Source organism: Drosophila teissieri, chromosome X (genome assembly GCF_016746235.2).
Source record: "Drosophila teissieri strain GT53w chromosome X, Prin_Dtei_1.1, whole genome shotgun sequence".
Taxonomy (NCBI): Eukaryota; Metazoa; Arthropoda; class Insecta; order Diptera; family Drosophilidae; genus Drosophila; species Drosophila teissieri.
The window spans coordinates 16,786,535-16,799,346 of NC_053034.1; the positions used below are offsets into that span (position 1 = coordinate 16,786,535).

A 12,812-nucleotide genomic window follows, 5' to 3' on the forward strand; every position below is an offset into this window, starting at 1 on the left:
AACACACACACACACACACGCCACTCTGCTCCACCCACCCACACACAACCACCCCTCCCCCTCCTCCCTGCAGCCCCATCTCCGCCAGGCAGGCAATCAGAGTCCAGATTTCCATGGGCAGGCGAGCAGCACATGAGGAGCGGGCCTGATCTCTGCGACAAAATATTAGTTCTGTCAAAATAAATTTCTTTGAGTAATGTAATCCCATTTCGTGGTTTTGGAGGGGAGTTGGTCGCTTGAGCGGGGGTGCGGGGGAGTTGGACTCATTTTTTTGCGGCCTCCCCCGCCCGCTTTTCACCCCCCAGCTCACATTTCGCATCAGGCTGAATATGAATGCGATAAATCTGTTCGTGATTGTTTTTTTTTTTCGCACACACACACACACATGTGGGTTTTTTCAGTGGATTGTGGGTGGTGCGGAGGTGTCCAAAAATAAAAAAAAATGGCAGAGCAATTCGCTAATCCCGAGCAAAGGGGCGGAGTTCAGAGCACTCGGTCTCAGTTTCAGTTTCAGTTTCATTTTGGGCCGAATGTGAATCTGAATGTAAATCTGCGGTTTTGGCGGCAGCTTCAGTTCAGCTGGCCTTTATTACACTATTTCCTAAGCAGTCCGCTAGGCTTAGGAAAGCAACGGGATGCACTGAGCAAAATCAAACGCACTTCCACTACAGTTACCTTCTCTTTTTTTTATCGATTGATAGTAATGTAATATGTTTTATGTTAGTATTGTTATTATATATTATAATGTATTTTAGTTTTGATATTATGTATTTTATTTGATATTTGTAATATTTTTTATTTTAACATTGATATTATACATTTTATTTGATATTTGTAATTAATAATATTAATATTATTTTAGTATTGATATTATTTGATATTTGTATTTTAGTTTTGATATTATGGATTTTATTTGATATTTGTACTATTTTTATTTTAGTTTTGATATTAAGTATTTTATTTGATATTTGTAATATTTTTATATTTTAGTTTTCATATTATGTATTTTATTTGATATTTGTATTCTTTTTTATTTTAGTATTCATATTATGTATTTTATTTGATATTTGTATTATTTTTTATGAATTTTTTATTTTAGTATTGAACATTCTGAATTTCTACGTTATTTAAGGATATTTTGCATAATTAGTAGAAAATAATATATTGACCAAACTATAAATGCTAAACTAAATAAACTAATTAAGCTATTTTTTATTTTTAAATTATTGTACTGCCACCTTCAGGCAGCCTAAACTATTATATATATAAGCACACGTATAACAGTGTGTCTAAATACGTCCTTTATAAGTTTCGTATGTGCGTGATTTCTGTAGCATACTTTTAAGCGCCGCATTCTGCAAGTGTATCCTGTGCTGCGAACTCAGTCGATTATGGACACATGTATGGTCGTTTCACGCACATGGAGACGTGACCAGGTGGGTGGATTGCCCCCCTCCTCCCCCGTCGATGGATGGGTGGTCGGGTGGTGTTTTTTGTGGGGGTGTCGCTCTTGACTCGGCCGCTGGATGATGACAATGTCTTCTGACAGCTTCTGCTGCCGCCGCCAGTGATTGCCAAAAATGGCACACGATGACGGGCACGAGAGATTGCAAAAAAAAATAAACCATAATATATATGTGCATGTATAAAAAATGAAACCCTGAAATGTAATACACTCGCACGCACTCCGATCCCCGAGCCGCAGACATTGATGAGGCCAAATTTCTGTGATTCGTCATCTAAATAGGTTTTCCCCACCCACCAACACCAACACCAACACCAATACAAACACACACACGCACTGCGCGAAATTGCCGCGCATTACACACAGACGCACACGCGGGCGGGGGTGGGGAAATTGTCCAATCTATGGGAAAATACTCCGCAGCTGGGCAGGATTGTGGAGAAAGGGTTCAGTAGCCCAAATATGCAAATAATTTATAATTTTCAAATATTTATAATCTTTGATTGTGGAATCGATACAAGTAGGACTTTCGTTTTTAGTATTGGCATTTATTTATATTCTATTATAAACATAGTATTTATGCTCCAGAGTTGGCCATAGTCAGGGTAGGAAAAAAAAGGACAATGATATTTAAACCTAAATGCATTGAATTGTATTACGATCGAGCGGCTGCAGGCAGGCGAAGGCAATATCGAATACGATGCGAATGTTGCGTAACCTCTAAGTATTTTTTGATGCCGATCCAAGAGATCCATCGGCCTGTGTTTAGTGTTGTGGGTGGGTGATTTCGGGAGGTGCTGTACGCCAGGGAGCAGGAGGAGCGGGAGGGGAGCAAATGGTTGGACAATGACAAGGAGGGAGAACGAGAGCAGACAGCTTAATCAGTTTAGCTTGGAACGCTTCTTGGCGATCGCATCCTCGACGGCACGCAGTTGCTTCAGCAGCTCCTCCCGTCGCGACTTTTTGCCGTCCTTGTCCTTGGCGCCGTCCTTATCCTTGTCCTTCTCCTTGCCGCCATCCTTGTCTTTGTCCTTAACGTGATCCTTCTCCTTATCCTTGCCGTTACCGTGTTCCTTCTCCTTGTCGGAGTCGGCTGAGTTGTTGGGTGAGGCCAACGCCGAAACACCCACCATGTTTGACGTTTTCTTAATCTCAATGGAAATAGGCGAACGCTTCTTGGTTGCTTGTTCAGCGGCTGTAAAGATACAAAGATACAAATAATGAAAATGATATGAAGAACAAAGTAAATTCAAAGCCATGCTTACGCTTCTTAATAAGCTTGCGCTCGTTGAGCGCCTTGTCGGTGGCCCTCACTCGCTTCTGGGGCGTATCTCTCGATCCCGACGAGCTGTCCGACGACGATGAACCCGAATCCGATTCGGAGTACGAGGTATCCGATGAGTCTACAAATGATTTACATCCATATTAGAATGAGTCGTTTGTTTACATACGATTAATGCCTTACCTGAGTCGGAAGTGCTCGAACTGCGCCGGCGTCTCAACTTGTCAAACTTCTTGGGGGCTGGCGATGACAGCTTCTTGCGCTTGGAGGCCGGACTGTGGCCAACGCCACGCTTGTCCAGTGCGGGTCTCTTGTACGAAGGCGAAAGGCTTCCCTCTGCAAGGAGAAAATTGTGGAATGAAGGACCTTCACAGCAATTACGTGACTCGAGCTAATACTCACTGGAAGTGTGTCGGGGTCGTCGCGGTATCTGGCTGGGCGAACGGGCCGCACGGCCGCCATGTCGGCGTGTGGTGGCGGCGGCGGTGGCTAGCTTGTGCGAACTGCCACCGTAGCGCCGCTTATGATCCGACGGACTGCTCGAACGCGACGAGTCCGAACTGGAGTCACTCTGCGAGCTGTTTGAGGTGGAATACGACGAGTTGCTGCTGTAGCTGCGCCTGTCCCGACGCCGGCGCTCTTCGCGATCGTATGACCCCCGGTCAATCGACTTGGATCGCATCCAGGGATCACTCCACTCATCACCCCGTCCGGCGGCCTCTACCCGCTGTACGATGACCTCGCGCGTCGGCCTCGATCGCCGATCGTCCTCGTAGTGCGGCATCCGATGGGGCGGCAGCTCGCGATATCTGGCCATGCGACCATATGCATCCACATCCTCGTATTGCGGTGGCATATACTGAGACCGGCCGTAGCGATCGGGCGGCGGGCCGTAAACGGAGTACTGCAAGGGCAGGAGAGCACGAGGATTGGCATGGGGAACGGCATGCGGATGCATGGACATAGGCATACTGAGTGGATTGAGTGGCTGTTCCCGCACAGAGGCCGAAGGCGGCGGCGGTGATCGGGCGCTGCTGCCACCACGATCCTTGAGGTAGTAAGAGTCCTTCTCCATTTCATCGGGCGACAGTGTTAGGTTCATCTTCTTGTCCTCAAAGTCCATGTCCTGCTCCTTGCGCTTGTTGGCCTTGCGCATCATCTCCTTGGCGGTGCGCAGGCCACGCTCCCAGGCATTCTCCACCACCACCGGAGCACCGTCAGGCAGCAGGTTGCGGGAGTCGTGGACGTGGGCACCATAAATACTGGGCGCATGGAGAAGCGCCGGTCGGTGATGCAGGGGTGGGCGCTCATTCCGGTAGTCATGATAGTCGCCAGACGTCGAGCCGTGCGAACTATAGGCACTGCCTCCGGCACGAGCGGCAGCGCTCGATGATGCCGCTGCTGGGGCACTAGCTCCGGCCGAGCCGCCCTGCATCGGGACCGAACGTACCAGGCTCTCGAACATCGTGTAGTTGCCCTTGTCCGTAACGCCGGGATGCAGGAAGCGGCAGCTCATGCCCCAGGTGCACTGGCCACGTGTGTAGAAGCGACACACCGGCTTCGGTTCAGTCTCCTCCGGTCGCTTTTCATCCTCGTCGGATACCTCGCCCTCCTCCAGCTCTTCCTCGTCCTCTTTTTCCTGGCTGGGTGAAGTTGACTCCGACGCTTTACCCTTTGCCTCCTCGCCGTCCTCCAGGCTGCCATTGCCTGCGCCGTCCTTGCGTTTGTCTTTGTCATCGCCTTCGTCCTCATCGCAGTCCACCTCGCCGTCGTCATCATCCTCGTCTTGCGACACCTTGGCCGTACTTTTGGCCTGGTTTGATTCGTTGGCTTTGCTCTCCATCGGCGGTGGCTCCCTTGCCTGCTCCGGGCACTCGCCCTCCTCCGCCTCGAAGTCCAAGGCGTCGTCGTCGTGCGTCTTGACCAAGTCCTCCTCCAAAGCAGGCGCTGGTGCTCGCCCATTGGACGCTTCGTCGGACTGGAATAAATACGAGTTAATAATGGTTCCAGCTATATAGCTATATAGATTAGAAACTACAATTTGAAACTAGAGCTCACATGGGTTTCTTTCGCGGTAGTCTTGATCTCGTCCCCGCTTGACGCCTTGCCGTTCTGCTTCGACTGTTTCTGCTGCACGTCATCCTCCTCGCCGAGAGTGGGCAGTGAATCGTTGGATATAGCGTCATCCTCGTTTTCATCCGCCGGATGCAGCGAATTCTTGGAGGGAGCTCGCTTCTCCTCGCCCTCGAGGTCGCTTACATCGCTCAGGTCCTCGTGACTGATGTTCAGATCCACGGCAGCCTGATTGTACAGCTGGGGACTGTTGCTCCGACTGCGAACGGATGAGAGAAACGAGCTAGGCTGTGACTTGGCGCTGGGCGAACCAGGATGCTCCGCTTCCACAGGCGTTACAGCAGCCGACTCGGATTCCGCTTCAATGGATTCACGCTCATTTTGTAGCGATTGCTGCTGCTGCTGCTGCTGTTGCTCATGTTGCTGCTGGGCAAGACGCTGCTGCTCGTGTGCCGGCTCCTGGTCGCCCTCCTCCTCGCTGGAGGAGCCGCTGGAAGAGCTACTGCCGCTGCCACTGCCGCTGCTGCTGCTTGAGCTCTTCTTCTGCTTCTTGGACAGGTCACTGCGACTCGAACTGGAACTGGAGTTGGACGATGAGCTGCTGGTGGAGGGTGCTCGAGCGGATCGATCCAGAGTGGGGCCACCGCCACCGGCACCGCCTCCGCCAACCGATTCGTCACCCTGCTCCGGAGCAACCTCCTCCTTGTCGTTGGTGGGCGAATTCGACCGCGACTCCGAGGAATTGGACGGGGAACTGGCACGAGAATCGTCCGATTCCATGTCAAGGACCATGGGTTCGCCTTACGCCGGTGCGGGCAACTCGTTCCTTGGCGTTTCTGCAGGAGATTCGAACAGATCGAGAATTAGTTGTGCTGGCATGGCTGTACCTACTCCACGCCTTGGACAAGTCTCGACAAGACGACAAAGAGCCACCACGTCCTGGTGGGGGGAATGTAACCGGGGCAAAACTAGTGGAGCAAGTCGATATTTCGTTGGAGGCTTCTGGCGGCGATTACCGGTTGAACGAGCGGACAAGTTTTGAATCCAAAAAGCAAGGATTACTAAGCCCCTCTAAAGAATACAGTCATTTGTCTGTCGGGTTTTTCGCTTCATGCTGATTCAGGCGTGCCACCAGTTGAAACCACGTGGTAATGTAATTTAAATTACAGAGAAAGTCGAAAACCGATACGAAAATCGATAGCAACAACATTATGCAATCAGAATAATCGAAAAGTGCATCCCCCTAGGTCGATAACCAATTATCGATTCTGGAGGCTGATAGGGGCTGGCCTGAATGGAAAGGGAATACTAAGGGAAACCAAAGTCAAGGTCAAAAGCCCCCAACAAATGCCGATAGCTCCGATAACGCGATGGGGCATAACAATCGATTTTGATATCATATGTTTTTTTTATTTGTGGGAATGAGAGGGAGAATCAAAGTTTAGATCAATAAGAATTTTTTTTTTGCTTTTAACTTTTAGTGGGGTTCTTACCTTCATTTCTTTTATAAGCTTTTATCTTTTTAATTTATTGATTATATTGTGTGTGTGCTAGTTTCTTTTCTTTTTCTTTTGTTATTTTCTCTTTGTACTTTATTTCGATTAATTTTCTTGACGCGAACGAGAGAGACAACAGAGAGCGAGGGAGAGAGAGGTTGTAAGCGCATTGCAATTTGAAAAATTCTTTCTATTCTGGCGCTCTCTTCCCCTCACACACACACAGTTAAGGACACGCACACACACACAGGCGCACACACAGAAGAGAGTTAATTATTTGGATTTTTTTGCGGACTTTTTCGCACTTTTCGCGACCGAAATTGAATTTTCTTAACAACTTTAACCACTTTTATTCACTTACTGACTTTTGACTTGAACGGTTTACTGGTTACTGTGTTACTTTTCAAACTTAACTTTTTACTTTTTTCAGTTCTGTTTAGTTCAGTTTTCATTTCATATAATTTTTTTTTTTTTGGAGGGGAAAAATAGAATACTTGAAAATATATCAATTTGTTGCTCTGGTTTTGACAATATGCTCGATTTGTTGTTGCTGCTTACCTATGTTTGAGTAGTGTGAGTGCGAGCAGGAGCGCTGCTGCGCTGCCTCTACCTCTGCCGACGTCAGCGCCGCGCTTTCCCCCTTTGAGGTCTTTTACCGCTGGGGACGGACTGGAGGGCCCGTTTTTCCGGCGGCTCGGCGACTGGTTTACCTGGAAGCGCTGGAAATTCGCTAATTGGGGGCTGCGGAAAATGCTCTGGATGCGATTTGCGCTAAAGAATAAACTCTGTTCCGAGAAAATACGCTCGCCGCAGAAAATATGGCGGCTGTGAGTGTGACCGTGGGTGGCGTGGCTGCAAATGCCGCGAAAAGCGTGGGCCTAGTCGGTGCCGTTGTCTTAGCATTCGTTGCCGACCTTCAAATTCAACGGAACTGCAATTCAAATTAATCAAATATATGTCTTGGCTTATTGTTTACACTTTTGTATGTCACTTTCTACTTTGCAAACGCGCTGTGACTGAGGCAGATATGATTGTTTCATATTTCAAATTGGTTTGTGTCATGGCTAGAACCGTGGTATGTTCGCAAGTGCTGCCACTCTGTCAACAGAGGCGTCAACAAGGAGGGTCATTCTCAGGGGCTAAGAGTCCACTTTATAGTTGGTACTTATTTGAATATATTTTATGTTTTAATTTATGGTAAAATGGCTAAGTGGGATTACCAACAATTGTCATAGATAACATTTTCAGAACATTACATATCTAATAAATTTATAACCAAACAATTTTTAGCTAGCATATATTTTTGTATTCATGACTTAAAATAACTCAAATTTGTGATTCCGTCCAAGCCCCTGACAAGTGCCTGCATGTAGTCGAAACACCAAACACCGGTCAGCTGGACTTCGTGCAATTGGCAAAATGTTGCAAGTTATCAAAATTGTAGCGAATTCGTTTTAATTACGCAACTGCAGGAACACAAACAACCCCCCTCGCCGACATACCACTACCACTGCCCATTGAGTTTTCCCGCCGACTGCGTGTGCACACACTGGCCCACCAAATGCAGCGCCTGACGAGATCGTTACGTTCACTTCCATTTTCCGCGGAAAAGCTCCTGCCTCCAGCGACATGGACCGCTCTGGGGGTCAGGCGGGAGTACTCCTCGGAACTGCCGGAGCCCGTGGAGCTGAAGTTCGATTCGTACAGCGGCGAGAGTGCAGAAACGAGGCCACCACTGCTCACATATCACGGCCTCTTCGGTTCCAAGCAGAATTGGCGCGGCATCAGCAAGGCTCTGGTGCGGAAAGTGTCCCGAAAGGTGGGCTACCAAGTGGCGCGTGGAGTTTGCAATGCTTAACCCCAAGTATTCCGCCCATTGCTCCATTGCAGGTGTATGCCATCGATGTGCGGAATCATGGCGAGAGTCCCCATTCGAGTGTCCACAATTCCAGGGCGATGAGCGAGGACTTGCGTTGGTTTCTGGAGCAGCGCAACCATCCGCAGGCCGCCTGCATGGGCCACAGCATGGGCGGCAGGTCCATGATGTACTTCGCCAGGAAATATGTGAGTTCTCCACGGTGCAGTACGTAAAGGGTGTTAAATAATCATTTGCATCATCACAGCCCGAGTTGGTGGAGCGTTTGATTGTGGTGGACATATCGCCCATCAGCGTGCCCCGTTCCACGGGCGAGATGACCGAAATCTTCGATGCGATGCTCACCTTGGACCTTTCGCCCACCATGTCCATGTCGGAGGGTAGGAAAATTGCGCGGGAAAAGCTGCTCAGAGCCACCGAAGACGAGACCGTCGACTTTATCATGCTGAATCTCCGCAAGGATCCTGATACCGGCGCGTAAGTTGGCCACATATGGGTATGGGGTATCCTGAAGTCGTTTTAACCCAGTAAACTACCTGTAGATTCACTTGGGCCTGCAATGCCCAGGTACTGCGTGACTTCCTCACCCGCTTCGACAAATACCAGACGCATCTGGAGGAACTGCCGCCGTACACGGGACCCACTACGTTCATCTGCGGCTCGCGATCACCCTACATGAGGTAACTTGGATCTTCAGCGCTAGGAAAGCTTAATAAATTAATCTTTGCACCATTTTAGACGCGAGCAATGGCCGCAGATTCAGGAAATGTTCCCCAATTCCGAGATCCACTGGCTGGAAGCCGGACATCTGGTGCATTTCGAGAAGCCCCAGGAGTTTCTAACAATAGTCGGCGAGTTCCTGAACAGAAGTGATTAGACCAAATTTGTTATTCTAGCCAATTGTACAAAGAAGTCAATCGTAGATCGACTTTAGCTAAATTGAATGTACACTTTTGTTTCTCTTGGGCTTGGGAATCCAAATGCATTGCACTTCAACGATCTTCGCAGATCTTTTATAAGAATCGTCACCAAAAAGAGCGAGATAGCATTATTACTCTTATAACCACGGTGCGTGTTCTGAACTTGTTTGCTTTTCCGTTAATAATACATTGCTCAAGCACCTTTAGTCACGAAATGCATTGCAAATGACGTCAGCTTTATCGGATTTGCCCGCCTTAAAATAGTTTGGATTTGTAGTGGTGTATGTACATTTAAAATGTAATTTAATGTATCATTCTTGTTCGGCGTGTAATCGTTAATCATTAGATTTTTTTAGATTTCCAGTTTCGTTCGTTTTCCATTTGGTTTTTGTTAAAAAATATACATACACAGACACGAAAAAAATGCCATGAAGAAGCTGATAGATCTCGTATGATCGTATGCTGCATACAAAAATTGACGGCAAGTGTGTTTTCCTCAATTTGTTGTTTTTTTTTTTCGAAATATTCCAATTTGTTTTTCTTTGGTTTCGTGTGTGTATACGTACGTATTATATATATGTATATATATATATATATATGTTGTTTCTTTTTGGGCATGTGTGAGTGTCCTTACTTATTAGGAATAAATAAATGTGTATAAATACAGATATAAATCAGGGGAAATCACATTGCACTTAAAATTATATAGTCAAAGTGGAAATCATTGATAAATGAACACAGTCCGCGTGCTTCAGTGTGTGTTGTTGTGTTTGGTGTGTAAGTGGGTGTTTACAGGAGTTGTTATCCTTTGCTAAATACATCAAACAGGAATGGTGGGTAAAACTCTTGTGCTAAGGCTAAAATGGCTGTGATAATATTCCTCGATTCGATTCGATGTGTTGTGAGTGTGATTGTTGGGTGTTCCGAGTGTTTTGAGTGTTTTGTGTGTGTGTGACAAGTCATTGATTTTGTCTCACAGCTTCTGTAGTTTCTAGTTCTTTAGTTATTAGTTTTGCTCTAGTTGTAGTTCCACTTTAGTTGGCTTTCTAGACTATAATGCCGCCATCGTAGGCGTAGTCGGCTTTGTTGTGCATGACGAGTCGGTTTTCCACAAAGTAAAAGCTGTCCGAGCGCGTTTCAAAGGGGCTCGATATCATCTCAGCAACTGAAAAGGGCAAACAGAAATTACTTAGTTAAGTGCAATGCATTTCATTAATAAACTCGCATACAACAAATGATACAAAATGATAGCTGGACATTAATGTGCCATGGACAACCCTCATCTCACAGGCGCAAATCGCAAGCGACCTTGACCCACAAACCGCTGCTACTTTTGGCAGCAACTTCCAGTTGCGTGTCCTGCTGGGTGGGATTATGTAAAAAGGGCTCACCTAGGTCGGGTGGAAGATTAGGAAACTCGTAGATGTGCTCACACGTATTCTTCGAATATGGAATGCAGTAGCCGAACTCAAAGTCAAACGTCTTTAGCAGGCGATCGCGGAAGAAGTGGCGTTCGATCATACGGAAATTATTAACAGGCTGGCTGCCCACAGTGAATTCCACACTGAAATCAACGAAAGTTACAAATTAAGGGGCTAATTGAAAGCAACAATAGCTGCATAACCTACGTGGCACCCACGGTTTTGAGGTTGAGAAATGCCGGTGTGAACTGATAGCGCACATAGCGTCCGGCATTTGGATCGGCAGTGTCCTCCAGCGACAGTTCCTCGGCTGCCGCCAGCATCGTCTCCTCCACGGACAGTCCGTCCGGATATTGTTCGCTCGGCGGCTTGGCGATCTCGAAGAGCACGGCACCGCTCTCCAGGTCGCGGATCTTGAACCGCGTGAAGTCAATCTCGAACACATTTGCATTGGCGGAGCACAGATAGTCGTCCGTGATCTTGGTCAGGTGCAGCACCTCATCGGGACTCACGCTGCACGGCTCCGCAGGTCGTTTGGCGTCATTCGAGGCACCACCGCCCGCTGCCGCAGCTCCCGACGATCCGCCACTGCCTCCATTGGCTGGCTCCACGCCGCTGCCCGCGGAAGAGGATCCTGCGGCCGTGGAGGACGACGTGGTCACTGCGCCCGCACTCGAGGATTGCACCGGATTCAGTTGCTTGCCCACCACGCTCATTTCGCACGGGATCTACTGGTATTATTTGTCTATAGTCTGCGGATCGGGTTCTCAAGCTGAACAGCTTTTTAAGGCTCCTGGCTGGCTGGTATCCTTTGATTCGAAGCTACTCCGCTGTCTCACTCTGCGAATAAGAGGGAAAATAGATACGTTAAGATATAAAAATACTTAAAAATTATTAAATGTTAAATACGCTATAAATACTTTGCCAATAAGATGTTGTTAAATGTAGTTAACCGAGAGGAAACAAAAATGTACATTGTAAATAAAGTCAATGAAGTATACATACATATGGCTAAAATATCTAATATCTCTTTTAACAATATTTGAAGCTAAGCTCAGTGTACTCACCAACACACGCACACGAGTGTAGAGCTGCCATAAATTGGGCCAGGATTTGCTGGTGGAAATATAAGGCTTCCTCTCCGATTTCCCTATTATCCTTTCGCTTTCCACTCCTCACTCTTTGGGAGCAAAAAGCATCGTTTCACAGAGGAAAACCAAGAAGTAGTGGTTAAGTTAAGTAAATGCAACGAAAATGAAAATAAAAACACCACTTACCCACACAAATGCAGGTTGCAAGTGTTGCCATAACATTTAGCTGCCAGCAACAACAACTTCCGCAACCATCACAACAACAACAACAAACCAACAACGACGACGACAGCAACAAATGAAATTCGTTTGAAAATCACCAGCAACAGCAACAACAACAACAAATGACCCAATTTCTGGAAAAGCTGCGCTCTCTTTTCCCTTCCTTTTTTCCTTTTCTTTGTGTTTGTGTTTGTTTTTCCTTTTTCCCTTTGCGTCCTTTGTGTTAGTGAATGCCTGTGTGTGTATGTTATGTGTATATGTATGCAGGGATTAGTTGGCTGGTTTGTTTTTGTTGTTGTTGCGCTGCCCGAAAATCAATTATATCAATTTGACCGGCATTAGAATGCTGCTGCTGTTGTTGTTGTTGTCGTCCGCAATGCAACTTAACGCACTTAAACGCTAAACATTGCACCTTTTTTGCCCACTTTTTTGCACTACTCAACAATCGATAGTATATCGATAATGCGTTACAAGAAATCGGTGTGACCGCACGAACATGGGGAAAAACTTAAGACCAGCGTTGCCACACACCGGCAGAACATATTATTTGCGAGCCAGCCGGGGTCACACTGTTGGCGCCATATTCAAAATATTAAATAATAATTAAAAGGTAATTTCAATGCAATATAACTTTCAATTATGATTTCTACCATTACTTATTGTTTAACCGAAAGTAAGCAATCAATTGCGGGAAGTTTTTAACTATGTACTATGCTTAGGAATCTTTGATTAAGTCTGATTTTTCTGTGAAGCAGAAACTACAAATGAAATTTCATAAATTCCGTCTCACTGCTGAGTAAACCACCAAATACAAATTGAACCCGAAAAGGAAATACTTTGAAAGCGTGCAAATGTGTTAAATGGCGTGTTGCGATCGCCTTCCCGTGCATTTCTGTGGCCGACAATTAGTTAATATCCATGCGACTGCCTGCTTCTCCTCTTCTCAAGTGCCGTCGAGCGCGCCTC

At 46.8% G+C, this 12,812-nt stretch overlaps 3 protein-coding genes across 4 annotated transcripts; 1 reads left to right on the top strand and 2 right to left on the bottom strand.

Moving 5' to 3' along the window:
- Positions 1-1,992: 1,992 nt before the first annotated feature.
- On the bottom strand, positions 1,993-7,135 carry LOC122623172 (zinc finger CCCH domain-containing protein 18). Of its 2 annotated transcripts, none has more exons than XM_043802155.1 (6): positions 6,875-7,135; positions 4,806-5,656; positions 3,150-4,725; positions 2,931-3,083; positions 2,731-2,868; positions 1,993-2,660 (listed from the first exon to the last, which is right to left on the bottom strand). In XM_043802155.1, the coding sequence occupies exons 2-6, from the start codon at positions 5,610-5,612 to the stop codon at positions 2,347-2,349; spliced, it is 2,988 nt and encodes a 995-aa protein (XP_043658090.1). In that variant the 5' UTR covers positions 5,613-5,656; positions 6,875-7,135; the 3' UTR covers positions 1,993-2,346. The 2 variants fall into 2 exon arrangements, with proteins under 2 accessions (XP_043658090.1, XP_043658091.1); XM_043802156.1 differs by lacking the exon at positions 6,875-7,135 and adding an exon at positions 6,314-6,748.
- A 446-nt stretch (positions 7,136-7,581) lies between these two features.
- On the top strand, positions 7,582-9,136 carry LOC122623173 (protein ABHD11). Its single transcript, XM_043802157.1, has 5 exons — positions 7,582-8,135; positions 8,207-8,380; positions 8,440-8,669; positions 8,735-8,872; positions 8,931-9,136. Exons 1-5 carry the CDS (start codon positions 7,878-7,880, stop codon positions 9,067-9,069), a joined length of 939 nt encoding a protein of 312 aa, XP_043658092.1. The 5' UTR covers positions 7,582-7,877; the 3' UTR covers positions 9,070-9,136.
- Positions 9,137-9,382: 246 nt separating this feature from the next.
- Positions 9,383-12,304, bottom strand: LOC122623174 (protein unc-119 homolog). The gene is made up of 5 exons (XM_043802158.1): positions 11,811-12,304; positions 11,601-11,713; positions 10,741-11,373; positions 10,504-10,676; positions 9,383-10,277 (listed from the first exon to the last, which is right to left on the bottom strand). The coding sequence occupies exons 3-5, from the start codon at positions 11,247-11,249 to the stop codon at positions 10,159-10,161; spliced, it is 801 nt and encodes a 266-aa protein (XP_043658093.1). The 5' UTR covers positions 11,250-11,373; positions 11,601-11,713; positions 11,811-12,304; the 3' UTR covers positions 9,383-10,158.
- Between the last annotated feature and the right edge of the window lie 508 nt (positions 12,305-12,812).